The sequence below is a fragment of the Heliconius melpomene genome, chromosome 15 (genome assembly GCF_056956725.1).
Source record: "Heliconius melpomene rosina isolate 202511_hmr_F chromosome 15, ASM5695672v1, whole genome shotgun sequence".
Classification (NCBI taxonomy): domain Eukaryota; kingdom Metazoa; phylum Arthropoda; class Insecta; order Lepidoptera; family Nymphalidae; genus Heliconius; species Heliconius melpomene.
Genome location: NC_140403.1, coordinates 6,416,419 through 6,435,217, shown reverse-complemented (window position 1 = coordinate 6,435,217; position 18,799 = coordinate 6,416,419). Strand labels below are relative to the sequence as shown.

At 31.8% G+C, this 18,799-nt stretch overlaps 2 protein-coding genes across 3 annotated transcripts; one reads left to right on the top strand and one right to left on the bottom strand.

Annotated features, from left to right (window-relative positions):
• The first annotated feature begins 1,670 nt into the window (after positions 1 to 1,670).
• Positions 1,671 to 8,729, top strand: LOC146531500 (spermatogenesis-associated protein 20). 2 transcript variants are annotated; one of them, XM_085198067.1, is made up of 7 exons: positions 1,671 to 1,913; positions 2,912 to 4,531; positions 4,618 to 4,826; positions 5,031 to 5,233; positions 5,998 to 6,127; positions 6,819 to 6,957; positions 7,868 to 8,729. In XM_085198067.1, the coding sequence occupies exons 1-7, from the start codon at positions 1,765 to 1,767 to the stop codon at positions 7,869 to 7,871; spliced, it is 2,454 nt and encodes an 817-aa protein (XP_085054193.1). In that variant the 5' UTR covers positions 1,671 to 1,764; the 3' UTR covers positions 7,872 to 8,729. The 2 variants fall into 2 exon arrangements, with proteins under 2 accessions (XP_085054193.1, XP_085054194.1); XM_085198068.1 differs by having other exon boundaries at positions 5,998 to 6,112; positions 6,819 to 8,729.
• Positions 8,730 to 9,195: 466 nt separating this feature from the next.
• On the bottom strand, positions 9,196 to 18,611 carry not (ubiquitin carboxyl-terminal hydrolase nonstop). The gene is made up of 8 exons (XM_085198066.1): positions 18,210 to 18,611; positions 17,883 to 18,056; positions 17,342 to 17,577; positions 16,800 to 16,965; positions 16,085 to 16,195; positions 15,304 to 15,443; positions 13,992 to 14,624; positions 9,196 to 11,980 (listed from the first exon to the last, which is right to left on the bottom strand). The coding sequence occupies exons 2-8, from the start codon at positions 18,000 to 18,002 to the stop codon at positions 11,926 to 11,928; spliced, it is 1,461 nt and encodes a 486-aa protein (XP_085054192.1). The 5' UTR covers positions 18,003 to 18,056; positions 18,210 to 18,611; the 3' UTR covers positions 9,196 to 11,925.
• Between the last annotated feature and the right edge of the window lie 188 nt (positions 18,612 to 18,799).

Below are 18,799 nucleotides of genomic sequence, written 5' to 3'. Positions count from 1 at the left end.
TGGTGTGTGGTGGGGTGCACACCCTTATACTCAAAAACTACTGTACAATGCCATAATCCGTAGTCATATTGATTACGGATTGTTTGTTCTAGACCCCTTTAACAAAGTTGCTACTGAAAAACTTAATCGTATACAATACAAGTGTCTACGCATTATTTTAGGTGCAATGAAGTCTTCCCCCACCAATGCTCTGCAGGTGGAGTGTGTGGATCCTCCCCTTCCTATCCGCCGACAATTCCTGTCTGACCGATTTGTAGGCAAAATGTTACAGCTGTCTTCCCATCCCTTATTGCCTAAGCTATCTGAGCTAGCGGACCTCATCCCCCGCGGCAAACCGCTCCCATACTTGCTCAATAGCTTCCTTAAAATTACTTCCCTTCCTCATCCCTTGTCCAGTAGTCCATCTAATCCTTTATTTTGTACGCCTTATCGGGCTTTAGTACACCATCCTTCTGTTATCACTAATCTTGGCCTATCCAAGGGAGCTGTTGACACCAATGCAATGTTTCAATCCAAGGTAAATGAAAATTGGCCAAACCATGTCCTCATCTTTACAGATGCATCGAAGCTTTCAAAGGAAAGCTGTGTTGGTGCAGCTTGCTGGATACCAAAATTCAAAATTATATTACAATTTAAATGTCCTCCCGAATCATCTGTGTTTACAGGAGAGGCTGTTGCTTTGTTGGAAGCAATCCTGTTCACACTCTCCCACGATTTTAAACAGACTGTTATCTTTACTGACTCATTAAGCTGCATATTGGCTATAAAGGGAAATCCGTTTCATAGTAGATTGAGATCTTCCATAATTTTAAGGATTCGTGAAGAACTGTACTCATGTTATCTAAAGGGTTTAGATGTTACTTTGGCATGGATTCCAGGGCATTCTGGAATCAGTGGGAATGAATCTGCAGACTCTTGTGCTAAATTAGCCATCCAGTGTGGTACTTTAGATTACTTTTCTATTTCGGCTCAGGATCTGCTGTCTCTTGCACAAGCTCATTTGGATTTGTCATGGACTAAATTCTGGGAATTGTCAAAATCTCAGAAAGGTAAGTATTATGCCACTATTCAACCCAATATCCCAAGGCGACCTTGGTTTTTTTCTCAAAAAATTACTGAACGGAGGGTTTTATCAACTATTTGTCGTTTGCGCCTTGGGCATGCTTGTACGCCTGTGCACCTAGCCAAGATCAGGGTCAGGGACCACTCACTGTGTGAATGTGGGCTGGACGACGGTTCACCTTCCCACATACTTTTTTCCTGTCCTAAATTAATTCATCCCTTATATGATGTTCTTCCTTATAAAGTTCCCCGTCCTCTTAGTGTTCAATGTTTGTTAATGTTTGTGTTTAGTCCTCTATGTAAATTTTTATGTAAATATATTAGATATAATAATATTAAACTATAAATTAATATATTTGTAAAATAGTATTTACTACTAACTCATGTTCATGTATATATTTATTTTATGATTTTTTATTTTATAGGTGAAGGCAACACTTTAACTGGACTCTTTTTGACATGCATTCTCCTATCGTGTAATATAATCTCTTTTTTACCGTACAACCTCCTTTGTGTGTTCTCCATACAACGTGACATTGGCGAAGTGAATAGTGCTCAACTGGCACGCTCGAAGCGCCATAAATAAAGAACCGAACCGAACCGTTATTCTGTCAATATTGAAATGAAATGTGAAAGACAAAAATATATTTGAGATAATTAATGGATCAGTGACGTATTATATTAATAATTAATTTATTTATTATGCCTACAGGCCGCGCTGTTTTACTATTACGACGTTTGTCGACAGGTGACAATAGATTTAAAAATATAAATTTGGCTCATAATAGTCCAAAAGATCCTTTACTTTCACAACCGGTGTGCACATATCGGGATTTTTACTTTAATAGAAGGTGAGAAATTGAAAATTATGCAATTTTACATTATGTAATCCTTGTTTTGGTAGTACGGTGTTACGTATTAAATTTACATGTTGATTATAAAACAACGTGATGACCTTGTTTTTTTGTAGCCCTTTGATTTATTCGTAATATGTTTATAATACGTAAAATATTTACCAAATTATCTATCTTACTTGTCAATATGTTCACATTCATAGTTGTATATAATTAGCACCAAAATTATAATTGCACATATATTATATTACTAGCGGACGCGCGCAGCTTCGCTTACGTATTTAGGGATGAATTCTAAAAAACTACGAAACATGTGTTCAATGAAATATTTTTAAAAGTCTAAATTTCAAATTTTATAAAAATCGGTGGCGATTTAAAGATTTTTCCATACAAACTTTCAATCCCTTATTTGCACCCTTAGGGGGTGAATTCTAGAAAACCATGAAACACATGTTCAATTAAATATTTTTAAGAGCTTAAATTTAAAATTTTATAATAATCCGTGGCGTTTTAAAGATTTTTCCATACAAATTTTCAACCCCTTATTTGCACCCTTAGGGGAAGAATTCTAGAAAACGATGAAACACGTATTCAATTAAATACTTTTAAAAATATAAATTTCAAATTTTATAAAAATCGGTGACGATTTAAATTTTTTTCCATACAAACTTTCAACCCCTATCTCACCCCTTTAGGGTTAAAATTTTTCAAAATCCCTTCTTAGTGGATGTCCAGATTACAAAAGTAAACATCTGTTCAAATTTCACGTTTCTACCATCAGCGGTTACGGCTGTGCGTGCGTCTTACCTCAGTCAGTGAGGACAAGTCCTTTTATATATATAGATAATTGTTATCACTATGCCAATATCCTAATAATTATAAAAGATTGTAAAAGTAATAATAAATATATACAAAAGTCAAGTGACAAGCCACTATTGATGATAAAAGTATAAATAAAAATGAAATCCTAAAATATATATCATTGTTTTTCCTAGAATTTCTTCAATTGGCCACAACAATTTAATTGTACCTCCGCTAACAAGAAGTTTCAGTGACAATATAATTAAAATGGCTACAGGCGGTACAGAAACAAGTAATGCAAAACAAGAAAAATTTACAAATAGATTAATCACTGAAAAATCTCCATACTTATTACAGCATGCCCATAACCCTGTAGACTGGTATCCTTGGTGCCAAGAAGCAATTGATAAAGCTAAAAGAGAAAACAAGCTTATATTTTTATCTGTAGGCTACTCAACATGTCATTGGTGTCATGTCATGGAGAAAGAATCTTTTGAAAATGAAGCTGTTGCAAAAGTAATGAATGAACATTTTGTCAATATAAAAGTGGATCGTGAAGAGCGACCTGACATAGATCGTGTTTATATGCTTTTTGTTATGGCAACCTCTGGATCTGGTGGTTGGCCTATGTCAGTATTTTTAACTCCAGATTTACACCCAGTAACTGGTGGGACTTACTTTCCACCAGAAGATCGGTGGGGTCGTCCTGGATTTAAATCAATTCTACTCTCTTTAGCTAAAAAGTGGAAAGAAAATGAAACTCAATTTGTAGAAGCGAGCTACAGTATTATGGATGCCTTACAAAGTATTTCGAAAGTAGATGTTGAGGCTTCATCAGTACCAGGGGAAGCCGCATGGAATAAATGTGTTAGACGTTACACTTTATCATTTGAACCAGAGTTTGGTGGCTTTGGAACAGCACCAAAATTTCCTCAAGCTTCTATATTTAATTTTCTTTTCCATTACTATGCACGCGACAAACAACATTCGGAAGGTAAAAAATGCTTAGATATGTGCTTACACACCTTGACTAAAATTGCAAAAGGTGGTATACATGATCATGTCTCTAGTGGCTTTGCACGTTATTCTGTAGACAGTCGTTGGCACGTTCCACATTTCGAGAAAATGCTTTATGACCAAGCTCAATTAATGGTGGCTTACACTGATGCTTATCTTGCGACCAAAAATGAGTTCTTTGCGGAAGTCGTTCGGGATATAATAAAATATGTCAATAGAGATTTGAGACATGAATATGGAGGATATTATAGTGCGGAAGATGCGGACTCTTATCCCATAGCTGGCGCGCCTCATAAACAGGAAGGAGCTTTCTGTGTTTGGGAATATGATGAGCTTGAATCTCTTCTTGGCGACAAAAGTCTTGGCACCCTGACTTTGGATGTGTTTTGTGATTATTTTAGTATTAAAGAATCTGGAAATATTTCACGTGAAAGTGATCCTCATGGAGAATTAACAAACAAAAATGTTTTAATAGTATATGGGAGTGAAGAAGAAACAATGTCGAAATTTGGTATTAACAAGGAACAATTTGACCTTATCATATCTGATTGCATTAATATATTGTACGAAGCGCGATCAAAAAGACCTCGTCCTCATTTGGATACAAAAATGCTTTGTTCCTGGAACGGTCTTATTATAGCTGGACTGGCACAAGCTGGGCAAGGATTAGGAGAAAAAAGTTTTGTAGATGATGCTATCAAGACTGCTCAGTTCATAGAAGAATATTTATACGACAAGAATAATAAAACTCTTCTTCATTCTTGCTATAAATTGGAAGATGGCTCAATTGGTAAAACGTAAATATAATTTATATATTTATAATATAACTTTAAGATTTTTTTCCTTTTTACATATATATATTATCCATATGTTTCTGTTTCAGTCTGCAGCCTATACAGGGATTTTTAGATGATTACGCGTTTCTAATTAAAGGTTTACTTGACTTGTATGAAGCATCACTTGATTCAAAGTGGCTCAATTGGGCTCGTCAGTTACAATCGAAACAGAATGAAATGTTCTGGGATGAGGAAAACGGTGGATACTATACATGTTCTACTGAAGATAACACAGTTGTGTTACGACTTAAAGAAGGTAAAGGAATTAATGGTTATCATAATTTTCCATTCTCATTTAAGCTAGTGATAAATAAAATATTGAATATAGACGAGTTTTCGAACATTTTGCAGTAATCTTTCCTTGACCTCGGGCTAATGCAAACTGTTTGTTTAAAATGTAAATATATTTTTCCCGAGTGGGAATCGAATCGAAATTTATATCTATTTCTGTATATTCCAGATCAAGATGGCGCTGAGCCCTCAGGCAATAGTGTAGCGTGTCATAACTTGTTACGTCTCGCGGCGTACGCAGAGGGCGGAGAATTAGAAAAAAATATGGCAAAAAAACTCCTAACAGCGTTCGCAAAACGACTCAATGAAACGCCTACTGCGCTACCCGAAATGATGTCTGCACTTATGTTCTATAGTGATTCACCTACACAGGTAAAATATATTACAGTAATATGTATTACATAACTTCTTCTTCCTCCTGGCATTAATCCCGGCTATTGCCAGGGTCTGCCCTCCTACTCAACCTACTCCACTTTGCACGGTCTATTGCGTCCTCGGTGGTTAGACCATTGGCTCTCATGTCCTGCATCACGACATCCAGCCAGCGCTTCCTTAGGCGTCCAGGAAGTCTCACTCCAGGAACTGATATAGCAAGGCACTTGCATCCAACATAGTTCTTAGGCCGGCGCGTAACGTGGCCAAACCATCTCAGGCGACGCTCTTGGAGCTTATCCGCTACGTCACGGATCCCAAGACTACCTCGAATGAATGTGTTGCGTATGCGATCAGACCGCGTTACGCCGCACATCCACCTCAGCATCTTCATTTCCGTGTAGCTCCTGAGTGTGCCGAGATAGTGCTGGCCAACATTCGCTGCCGTATAACAGAACCGGTCGGATGATGCTCTTGTATATCATAATATGAATTACATAACTATTATTCGGTATTAGGAAAAGTAACTGTTTTTCGAAATTGGACTCGAACCCGCGTCTTTTGATAACTGTCGAAGGGCTCTAACCACTAAGTCAACGGCTTATCGATTTACGTCGAAATTCTATAGTCCTTAATAAAGACTAGTAATAAGGCGGTCTGTTCTCCACTGATCGGCAAAGGGAAGTCACTACGACATACCTTTTCCTTCGTGACATTGCGTAATGAGTGGTGAAAGACGTCAACAAGAATACACATCTCTATAGGTACTGATATCGGGCGGGCGCTGCGACCCACGCACGCTGGAGCTGGCGCGCGCGGTTCGCTCGCGGCTGCTTCCGGGCCGCGTGCTGGCGCTGGCCGACCCGGACGCGCCCGCCGGTATGTCCGACATACGTGAGTACCTTGGGGGCGCCACAGTGCGCTCGGCGAGTCGTGGCTGTTGATTGTGCAGTGGCAGTTAGTTCAGGTTGTTCAGATTAACTTGCGTAGATAAGAAAATTAAATGGTAACTTGGTCTGAAACGAAATAAATATAAGCTCTTAAATCTCGTGATAGTATAGTAGTTTTAAAGGTAAAGTTTATTTTATACTTTATAGTGCATTAAAAAAAGTTTTTGTTTTTTCATTTATTTGACAATTTTCTTCAGAAAGCCTAACTTCAGGTCGGCCACGACTTCGTTGACCGTATTGTACTAACCCGTAACCACTGCTTTAATGTATTTAGTAATGGTATGGTGGTAATAGTTTAATAAAGTACTAACAATCATTAAATAAGATGGTAAGAGGGATGAGGAGGTTGGAGAATGGCAGAGGGAGACCTCATTTGACCTTCGAGAACGTTGTATCGACGATCTTGAAAGAAAGAAGGTAGAGGAGAAATATTCTTCTGCTATTGCTGTGTATCGGAAGATTTTTATTTAGTTTTTTTTCTTTTGAAAAGTTATTTATTTCACAGTGTTACTTAAGAAAATAAGGAGCGCTTGTCAGATGTTTGTTTAATTTTTAGAGCTTCTTGTGTCTGGGGTTTTTATTTTTTCTATGAAATATCTATTGTAATTATATATTTTGTATTTATTTTATTTCAGTCCTGAGCCGTATTCGTAACGTAGGTGAGGTGCCCACCGCGTACGTGTGTCGGCGGTACGCGTGCTCCCTGCCCGTCACAGATGTGAAGCAATTGGAAACGTTGCTTGACGAACCACCCACTAACGCGTCTTCCACCAAGTAATTGTTCTTTTTGACATTTTTATAAAGTGTTCCCACACTGGATAGGAAAATACTTATTTAGAAAAGGGTATGTAAATTTAAACGTAGCGGGATTTATTTACGAGGGGCTGGTTCAAATGTCGCTCAAATTTTTATACGCTTTCTAAATAAGTAATAAACAAGTATTATTATAAGAATAAATAAAAGAAAGTTTTTTCTTCCATTTATTCTTATAGTTTGTATTTTATATGGTAGGCAGAGAAAGATTTAGTGGTATGTCAGTTTTTTCCTTCTTTTTTATATTTTATGGGACAGCTACGGACCCTCCGTCCCGCCTGTTCCTGCGTCCATGGTTATTAGTAGCGTAATTCTATGCAATTTTATTTAGATTAATTATCGGATAATACTAATACAGGCGTCCCTCGTATAACACGGTTTCGATATTACACGATACAAGAAATAATATTAATATAACACGATTTTGAAAAATATGCATTTTAAATTTGAACTTTTTTTCCGTTTAATAAGCTGTTCCTACTTGTTTTATACTATGTAATTATTATTATTAGTCTTTGAATATATTTTTTGTTCTATTTTTTTATTTTTGTATTTCATCATAAAATTGAATTTAATTTATTTTTCTTAATAAAAACTTCAAGGTAACTTCCTTTTTCATTTATGTAGTATTTGGAACGAAATTTCAGCTATCATAAAACTTTACACCTTAAGATATGGTTTGGATATAACACGATACACATTGCCTTTATTTATACTATTTCAAAGTTTCGTATAACACGGTGTCGATATAACACAAGACAAGGTTTGTACAACACGGTTTCGATACCGTGCTACGGTACGAATTAACCGTGTTATACGAGGGATGCCTGTATATTTTTACATGAATATTGCATACCATGTTATTTTACAGGTAGAGCTGCTTGATAAAGTGAGAAAAATAAATTGAAATATAATTATTTTATTTTATTAACACAATAATAAACTATAAAAAAAATACTTACACCTAGAATTAATTGATGTATGTATGTAAAAGATATTAATTACAACATCCCTTACAATACTATTACATAAAAAAAAACAATTATTTAAAGCATATGATTGAATTATTGCTATTGTTGTAATTTGATTTATTTAATTTGTTTAAATTTAATTTGTTTGCAATCCACACTGTAAAAGTTAAAAAAAAAAAGAATTAAGTAATATACAATTATTGAATATAGCGACGTAACCAATCCTAGAATTTAGAATACCCATATAAAAACATGTTACTAATGTTTTTGTCGTTTTGTTTTATGAAGTTTTAACAAAATTAAAAAAACCACTTGTCAGATGTTATTTTACTTAAATTCATCTGTTATTAAATTATTTTTATTTATTATTATACCAACAGGTCTCTCAAGTGTTGATACTTCATAAGTTTTTTTTTTATATTCAGTAAATTTTTTTCTATTTATATTATTTGTTGATAAATAAATGAATATTTATTTCATATTTGTATGTAGAATAAAATGTTATTGCCACTTAGTGGTCATTATGTCTGAATATTGTGATGAATATCTCGAATAAATTTATTTTATATAGTAGAATTTTAAATTCATTATATGTACTCAATTTTCGATGTTAATCTAATGTGTAGAATAGTTATGTTTATTTATATACCAGTGTATTATTGTACACATTTGTAAACGTCATCTAGTTGTCGTACCATTAACTTTATCACTTATCATTGCTTGAAGCAAAGTTAGTTTGAAAAATATATTTTAAAAATCCTCGATAACTGTTTTATTTTACCTTTCTTTCTTAATTTCTTTTTTTGTTTAAATCATCAAAATCGGTTCACCCAGTCAAAAGTTCTGAGGTAACAAACATAAAAAAAATACAGTCGAATTGATAACCTCCTCTTCTAACAGGTTAAAAAGAAAAAAATAATTTTACATTTAATACTTTGTACTTTTTGTTAAAGAAAAATAATTAAAATAATTGGGGCCAAGTAAAGCAAACACGCTTAGTGATTATTATTATTATATATTATAGCTTCACTCCATATCTCGCTTATTGTAGAGATAATAAACTTAACCTACTGTCAAGATGCTGTGATTCTTGCGGACTGCCACATTTATAACATGCCAAGATTATATTTTGAGAGGCGGAACTCAACGTCGCGTTTTGCCTAATAAACATATAGTAGAGTTAAGATTCAAAATAGAAGACAACAGGTACAAAATAAACAACAATAAATTCAGAGGATTATATAATTACGATGTCTATTACAGTTTTTATTTGACATACAATATTACATTTAGATAGAATACACCGTATACACAATAAATTTTCAATTTTACATACTTTACATAAATACACTAATCTGAAATACCTGTATGTATGCTTATATACATCTACAGTAGATGTATCATAGTTATTAAGTAATATGACATTATTATTGTAAAATATTATTTATATTCATATTTATCATAATCATATAATACATTCCGATAAATCACCTATTATGTTACAGTTATAATAAACAATTACTAGATTAGGCTCGGATCAGAATTACTAAATTATTATTAAATGCAAAATAAAGCCTTGATCTAGCAAATTGAAAGATGAAAACTTAACATATTATAGAACTACTTCATATATTTAAGAAAATAAGAGTCAAATATTAAAAAAGACGATAAACAATTTTTTAATAATTATATGGGCTAGTAATATAGCTTTTTAAAATACATTTTTTTTATACATATATATCTTGAAAGTGTCCGCAATTACCATGTTAAGATTATGTTACTATGACACACAGTTTAATACACTTATGTAGATATTTTCCAAAACCTTAAGTCTAACAATAAATATCAAGTCGAAAGACAACAGCCAAAAAATATTGAATTATTTCATTTTATATTTTAAACAGCAATTACTCAGTTATAGACAAAATATCTTTATGCACCGTAAATCAGCTCCGATAGAGTGAAAATTTACAATTAATTATGTATTATTAAAATGCAGAATATCAATATTTCAATTACTTTGAACAATTCTTAAAAATGTATGTGACACATTTACTTTTTGAGAATTAAAGTTTTTTATAACAATTTGCTAGTTAATCAAGCCACTAAAACATATATATATATATATATATATATATATATATATATATATATATATAGGAGCTATTTCTATGAAATATAATTCATACAAACTAACTACTTTAAATATTAAATATCACATAAAACTAATGTCAGTTCAGTCAAACCTACGAGTTCAAATCTATTAAAAATAAAAGATATACAACATATTATACAGGAACGATACTTATTGCCTCTATATATACTTACAATTGATTGTGAGAAAAAACAAACTATGGCAAAAGCATATTTCAAAAGGAAGCAATTTTAAAGGGTGTACCACCAGTTTTTGAGACCGTCATTGCGTAAGGGCACTGGGGCGTGCGACTGTAAACAACAGTTGTGTTGTTCGATTGAAAGTTCGATTGTCAATCATTTATTATCCTAGCTCTGGTAACGAGGCAAAGGGCATTCAGATGTTTTTTCGCGCAATAAATTTGTAATAAGGGCGAAACTTGAACTATACATCGACAAAACTATATTTATTTACATATTAAAAAGAAAAAATAACGTACATTATTACTAAAATTATCTCTTAATTAAAACAAAAAAATAATAGATTTACAATTATTTTCATAATTAATAATTCTAAATAACTACTAATCGTTTTCTGAATATATATAATAATGTATATTTTATTATAAGTTAAGCTTAAAAGGACTAGGATGAGCATACAAATGCGGGGTTCAAAATTCATATAAAATATTTTACATAGTATAAAACAAAAATATTTCCTAATGGTTAATAATAATCCAATGTTAAAGTTTTGTATTTTTAACTTAAAATTAAAGACATTAGACTTTTTTTTTTGCTTATCGTTAAATATTTGATCGTTACAGACATCAGAGGCGAATTTACCAGCAAGCTGAGTTGAGCCTAGGGACGCAGATTTTTTGTATAAAAATTTTAAAAAAATGTGGCGGTTTTCTGGTGTCTCTCAGATAGGTACTACACCTTTTATAGTTTCTTACGTTTTATTAGCTTCCCTAGTATCCGCCACTTAACACGCAATATCTCCAAATTTGAGCGATGTTATGGAAATCATCTGTTCTTATATTTTAGTACATTAAAAAAACCTAAACGAGAAATTTTAATGACTTAAAAAAAATAAAAATGTGTAAATCCGCCACTGACAAATTAAATCAAAAATATAATATAATAAGTAGCTTTCTATTAAAAGAGGTAATTACATTAGGAATGTATGTAAAATAACCTAAAACATATTTAGGGCGATTTCACACTTAGAGGGTACCGTCAAAAACATTAAGCGCATTTTCTACTAAAATTGCAGTGTAGCATTAATTCGTATTGAATTTTTTTTTTAATTGATAAAAATAATAATTATAATATTCGACTTATAAACGAGCTTCTTTAAATCTAGTTATGTATATTTATTATTGGACTATTCATTTTTTATTATTATTATTTTTAATTAAAAACATGTGTATAGTTGCCCGTTAACACACCTTTTGAACAATTTATAAATCATTCTCAATATTCATGATAAATTGCTCAAATAAACACATACAAACTTACAGCGAGGTAGTTACTTATTTGTCCTGCATTTAAAAATATAATTCACCAGAAATATTTTATAGCTAAATTTATAAGAAACGTAAAAGCAAAGCGTATTTAAAAAAAATTAAAATCTTAGATGAAATAATTCACTTTTACATTTATGATATTTTATGAACCATATTTTTTTAGTCAATCACTACATAAAAAGTAAATAAAAGATTAAAGTCAAATATTTTTAAGTGGGAAGCAATATGAGTACACATTTACCTCTATATAGCAATATTAAATACAATTATTAGATTTCCGAAGATTTTCAACAAATTTAAGATACTTCACATTCATATTCCAGAACGGTCTTGTGGTAGAAGAGAAGATACCTGAAAGCATATAAATAAAGGGTAAACAATAAAGTTGAGGGGGCCAGCCGTGACGCAGGGGCAGAAAGTGTAACTGTAAACGCGATTGGTCTTCGGTTCGATCCTCACTTGACGAATTTAAATATTTATTTAAATTTATATCTCCATTTCTTCTCTCTCATGTCGACGCAAAGCGCGGCGTTGAATTCCGCCACTCAACACGCAATTCCTCCAGAATACAGCGGAAAGTATGAAACGAAGTATTAAGATACTATATTGTCTACCTTGTAAACGCGGTAGCTTATGGGTTCACTTCTCACTCGAAGAAATGAAGAAAATAAATATTTATGCAGGTGATAGTATCTTAAAATTATACATTTATTGTATTATTCTAAATTTTATCGTTAATAATATTATAATACTAAAATAAAAAAATATGAATTTGACAGTATCTTAAAATAATACAATTTATTAGAAGTATTTTGACTAAATTTATGATGGTGGTTCCCCACCATCATAGGTCGGTAGTTTATAAATCGAAGTGCAGTGCTTTGTAAAGACATTCTGGACGGGCTTCCGGACTGAACAAACGTAAGTGCTGCTTTCTATTGATTTTTTTTAAAAATGACTATTTACAGATAAATTATTGTGCTTTTGCTTATTATTTCTATTATTTAATTAAATATAAATTATCTAGTGCTTTTATTTAATATTTCCATTATTTCACTAATTATCAAATATATAATGGTGTATTTACTAAATTTATTAAATAAGGGAAATATAATAAATTAGGAAATATAATAAATTAATTTATGAATTATGAAATTGGATTCAATATTCAAGAATAGTTAGAGGACAAACATGTATGGAATTAATGTCTATTAAATGTAATAGAATGTAGATAATAAATTGTACCATTGACTTTGAAAAGAGCAACTGTTGAGTTTCTTGCCGGTTCTTCTCGGCAGAACTGCTTTCCGAACCGGTAGTAGCTTTTTGTTCATATGTTCATTCGACAATTCAAAGTGCTTATAATAAAAGTCTATTTGAATAAATATTATATTGAATTTATTATTTGTTTCTCTTATCCCGTCCATAAAAAGAAGTTATAAGAATTTAAATAACTTTTCAGTAATAGATTATTTTTATACATTATAAATTATTAAATACTTAAATATTATAATATTACTTTTCAGTAATAGATTATTTTTATACATTATAAATTATTAAATATTTAAATGTTATAATATGTTAAAATATTATATATTTGATAAATTATTATAGAAATTAATAAATTCTAACAAGTAATAGATTACTTTCATATAATATAAACTATTAAATACTTGAATATTATATATTTTTATAAATATTATATATTATATATTATTATTGATATATTTTTGTTATAGAAATAAATAAATTCTAAAAAGTAATAGATTACTTTTATTTAACATAAATTATGAAATACTTAAATATTATAAAATTTATTATAAATATTATATATTATATATTATTTTTATTATAGAAATAAATAAATTCTGACACAGGCGATACTAAATAGTGAAACTCTTCTGTAAAAGTAAGTAAAAACGAAAAAAAAAGATCTAATCTTTGAGCCAAAGTTTAATGTATACTATTCTTTGTAAATAATTGTTTTATCAAACTATCTGTCTGTAACTGTTAATAAGTAAATATTTTACATCAAAAAATTAATTTAAACACTTAATTTAATGATAATAAATGTAAATTTGAAGTCCTCCTGGCGCGGGAGCACAAGCGTGTGACTGTAAATGTGACAGGTTGGGGATTCGATTTCCACTTGAGAGAGTGAAATATTTAATATTTTCATTTCTTTGCTCTGGTAACGAGGCCAAGCGCGGCGTTGATTTTCGCTACTCGATACGCAAAGGCGGAAATTATTTATAAGCGCTGTTTAATCTAAAATTATTGTGACAACTACAGAAATCACAATCATGTATTTACATAATTCTAAGTAAACAACAACAAGTAATTATAAAACATAAACACATACCCTTCACTATCCAGCACTTCCCTCAACGACGCCCGAGTGATCATATGATCATCGCATTTGAACCAGCTACCCTTCATCTGTCTCACGTAAGCAGTGTAATGACCTGCGTCCAGGGAACCTAAATGGTTCACCACAGCGAATAAGGAATATCTATTATCTTCGAAAACCCCTTCCGGAGCATTATTATTATCAGCCGCGTCCACGGCCCTTCTGTGCGTAGACATAAATGGCGTCATATCTAATTCAGCGGGAAAAGATATAAATGCTGATATCTTCCTATCAATTTGTGATGAATGCTCAAAGCGTTTTAAGTGAAAACTGGCTACTATTGGCAATGTTTCCAATGTCAGCTGTTTAGTAGACTCCCTGTAGGCGCGGCAGTTGGAACATTTGATTTTAGCCGCGGAACCTAAGTGTTCCGCTCGGGTGAACCTTTCTAGGCAGGCTTGTAGGGACCCAGGGCCGGCCACGTCCAGACTTATGTCCCAAAATGGGTCGATAGTAGTGGAAACTCCGGAGCAGGACGTGCATACAACGTCACTTTGCAATCCGCCGGTAAATATTTGGTCGATTATACAATTGCAACGGCCATTTTCCTTTTTTTCCGTGTCTTCCACTCCGTTCATGCAATGCCTGGAATTATATTGAGAACATTTATTATTCTTATAAAGTATGAATAACGTTATAAAGTGCCATTCATAAATTACGTAACACATTAAGGGAAATGGTTAGGTTTGACTAAGTGACTACATTTCAAAATCAAAAATACATAATTTTAAAATTACTGTTTCATTTAAGTAATTTTTCACTGTAAAATTGCAAAAGTCACACTAGGTAGAGGCTATCATAATAGTCAATAAAACTAATCTTTCATAAAATTATACTCGATTAAACAATATAATATACTAATCTCTGTCTACAATTATACTCAATTAAAAAATAATCTGAGTCTTTCCAAGTATGCAGATTAGACAGAATATTATAAAAACACTATTCATGTTTTGCGCACACAGCTGTATTGTGTATCAAGTGATTCTGGGAGTCAAAGCTTGCAAGTGTTATTTGATTCAGCATCCTCTTTGCAATCGATAATTAATACTTACTTATCAAGTATTTACTTAAATAAGAGGTACACATATCGGAAAACTTAATTTAAATACCTTTTTTTTCAGTACATTACTAAAATTGTGTATGATAATTAGTGTAGAAAAGCCATTTCTTGGATACATTTTTGAATTCATAGTATCATATAGTTTTGAAAACCCGAAGACATCCAACCCTTTATAGTAGTATTATCTATAAATTAATTTACCTATGTAAAACATCAAGCGTGGCTATGAAGAACTCGTGCGCGTCCTGTTGCTCGTAGCCGGCGAGGTGTCGCGCGTGCGTCCATATTAAATGCAGAAGTCGATGTAGAGTCAACGGTGTTTTGGCACCAGAATAAAACTCCTATAATATAAATAATAAAAAAATAAAACTATTTTTCACTAATAATATTCATATTCATAAACTTTATTTTAGTATTAAACTTCTAAATAAGTAAATACTGTGTTTTAGGATTGAGGAATAAATTGTAATATATGAAAGAAACCATCCATTTTATGAAGAGCAAACATGTTTCGAAAAGTACACTATCATATACTAGATAATAAAAAAAAATACATTTTATATTATAAAGTCATCGCCGCATTACTAACTCACTGCGCAAAATATGAATCAATAAAATGTAGGTATTGAAGCCGTCATGGCGCAGTGACACAGTGTCTGACAGCTTGGCTGGTTGTGGATTCGATTGCATTACTAATATTTCCCCACTCTGATAACAAGACAAAGCGCGGCACTGATCTCAATTCTTAATGCCACTCGAAAATAAGCGGGAAATGGGGAACGGAGTGTCTTAACACTACACTTTCTCTACCTACCTTCCTATATACGGAATCTAGTCTATCTATAGAACTAAGTCAAAAAAAACAATAGCTTATAAATAAAAATTGCACCGAATGGCTTCCGATATCACTGCAACGTCAGCACACATTCAGGGCTGTAACAAAATCAATATTTCGCGTAGACGTGATCTATTTATAGCTTACCTGGAACAGTTTCGAGACTTCGCAAACGAGGCACTTTCCGGAACCCTGCGTTTTGCATTTGTGCTTCTCGCCTAGGAAATAGTCCCTTAGTAATGGTGTGTGTATCAATGTCTAAAAAGGAATAGGTTTATTAAAGAAACATTTTAATATGACGCATATTTTTATTTTATTTCGGATTTTATATTGGTAAAAATAAAGTTGCTCTGCCTACCCTGTCGTGTGCGGGATAGAGCGTGAAGCTGATTTTTTTTTTCAAGAATAAATAAAATAAAGTAGGCAAGGCTAAAAATAATCGAATTGAATAGGGCTTTTAAATATTGAAACATGTGCATAATAGAAAGCATAGAAGTTCACAATAGCATATTTATCACATATTTTACTACAACATTTTACAAGTCATTTGATTATAATTTATGGTATAAGAACCGAGAACTAAGTGATAATTCCTTCCACTTTATACTTTTTGTTCAGTGTAACATTGATTTTTATTAAAAACCAAAACTGCATTATGTGCAATCAGACTGTGGAATTATGCAATAATGACAATACAAATCAAACTACTTTGATGCTTGAACCTGAGCCTCTTCTAGGTGGCATAGAACCTACAATATTTTATATTTTTATATTCTATCCTTAGTGTTGAAAAACAAATTAGAAATATTTAAAAAAGCAAGTAATTTTATTAAAGCTATAATAATTCTTAAAAATAATTTACCTGTACAATGCAGTTCATAAAGCAAGTAGAGCCAAGGTTTTGCAACCCTCTGAGACCAATTGTAGTATGTGAACTAATGACTCTGCGTTTTCTTAAGCGTCGAAGAGCCATAGCTTCATTATTATTTGGCAACCAAGGAGTGTATGGTACACTTACTCCTAAAGACCTATTATATGAAACACCATAATAATTATGTTAATCAAAATATAATATAACATACTATTCATAATATATTATGAATTATAATATGGTTATGAAATATTTTAGAGGCCACATTGTAGTACAGTAGGTGGCCTCTGACTGTAAATGCAATGGTGGCAGATTCAATCCCCATTTTTTATTTTCTTACTATGGCAGACAAAGAGTGGCTTTGGCCTCTCAAGATGCAGAATGGAGTTACTTGATACAGAATAGTCTGCCTACCCTGATATATGCGGGTGTGAATGGTATGAAAATGTAAATAACAAAAACAGATTTAGCAGGTTTATACACTAAGCTGATAATATATTTTTTATTTATTAATTTATATAAATAAAACTTACTTAGCTTCCTTCATTTTGTGATTTCTGGATACATCAGTAAGTTCTCTATCATATATGTAGTCTTGACATTGTGCACAGAATACATTGCCATAGCTGAGATCCACATAGAGATAATGTTTCTTAATTTTAGCATGATCTTGAATATGTCCCCCATAACAAGCAAAGAAAATGCAATGGAGGCAAGAGTGCATTCTTGGTCCAGGTTTACCACAGGTGAAGCACAAGCATGATGTAGCCTAAATAATTATTTTGTTTAAATTTCAATGTCAAATAATGCAACTAAAATGGCTTAACTGTAAATTCATATACAAGTACATATATGTTTATAGTTAGACTAAATAAACAGCTGTTTTGAGGTCAAAGATTAGTAATCAGCTGATTACTTACAGCTGACAATAGGAAGAACTTCTGAACTTTAACAATAGGCAACCACAGTAATGTGCAAATACTATTCTAGTCCGAAAAAGTATTATATTAAATTAATAAAAAAATAATATTATTGTCTCTAAGGTTCAATTCAACTGCAAAATTGTTCATTTACCTTATATCTTCTAGCTTCATATGAAGTGCATGACACAAAAAATGCATGTACTATTTTATACGGACTTATTCCCTTCGCAGCCTTAAAATTATTTAAATGTATACATCCACTGTCGTTCATTCTGCTTTTAATTGTTAGCACCGGCAATGCAGAAGTACGCCTTTATTTACTGATCTAAAAAAGAGTTTTCGTAACACTAAGTACTAGAATACAGTTACTTAGCAATAAATAAATAGTCCCGCACTTAACAAAATAATACACAAAAGGGATGCTCTATTTCTTTCAATAGAAGAGACCTAATCTTGAGGAAAAAATGCACAATCTCACCTCTCCAGTACATAAAACACAGTTTTTAAGAGTACTTTGATTCGCGACTACTCACTGTGAAGTATAATTATTATTATAGCATTTTATAGATACATTCATCACTAATTTGTAAGCTCTACCCCGTCGCCTGGGAGGGCTTGCGCCTTGCACTTGCAAAATGCAAAGTTGTACCTACGCTATAACATAGCTATAGAACTATAAATTATATATATTGTGTATTAAGCCTGCTATGCATATAATTATATGATTTTACGTTATATATTACTTTTCAAAATATTTATTCTTTCTTTCTTAATTTATTTAATGTATTATGTAAATTGTACTAAATTAGTAATTTAATATATATGCTGCAAAATAAGTAAATTATAAAAAAATATTAATCATCTATGATAAAAATAAAAATTCTATCAATTCTTCATAGACTAAAAATTATATATTTAAAATAAAATTTCCAAAAATTTTTTTTTTTAATTTAATGATTAGAAACAACCAAATAATAATATGAATTATCAATGTATTTTAATATTAATTTTAAGCACTTGATATTTGTATCTGACTTACACGTTCATATAATCTATGATTGAAGCGAT

Coding starts and splice junctions, on each gene's coding strand:
- not (XM_085198066.1), bottom strand. CDS start 18,002: ATGAACGACAGTGGATGTATACATTTAAATAATTTTAAGGCTGCGAAG. Junction 16,196..16,799: donor TTATGAACTGCATTGTACAG/GTAAATTATTTT, acceptor ATTCCTTTTTAG/ACATTGATACACACACCATT. Junction 15,444..16,084: donor AAGTCTCGAAACTGTTCCAG/GTAAGCTATAAA, acceptor TTTATATTATAG/GAGTTTTATTCTGGTGCCAA.
- LOC146531500 (XM_085198067.1), top strand. CDS start 1,765: ATGCCTACAGGCCGCGCTGTTTTACTATTACGACGTTTGTCGACAGGT. Junction 1,914..2,911: donor GATTTTTACTTTAATAGAAG/GTGAGAAATTGA, acceptor TGTTTTTCCTAG/AATTTCTTCAATTGGCCACA. Junction 5,234..5,997: donor ATAGTGATTCACCTACACAG/GTAAAATATATT, acceptor ACATCTCTATAG/GTACTGATATCGGGCGGGCG.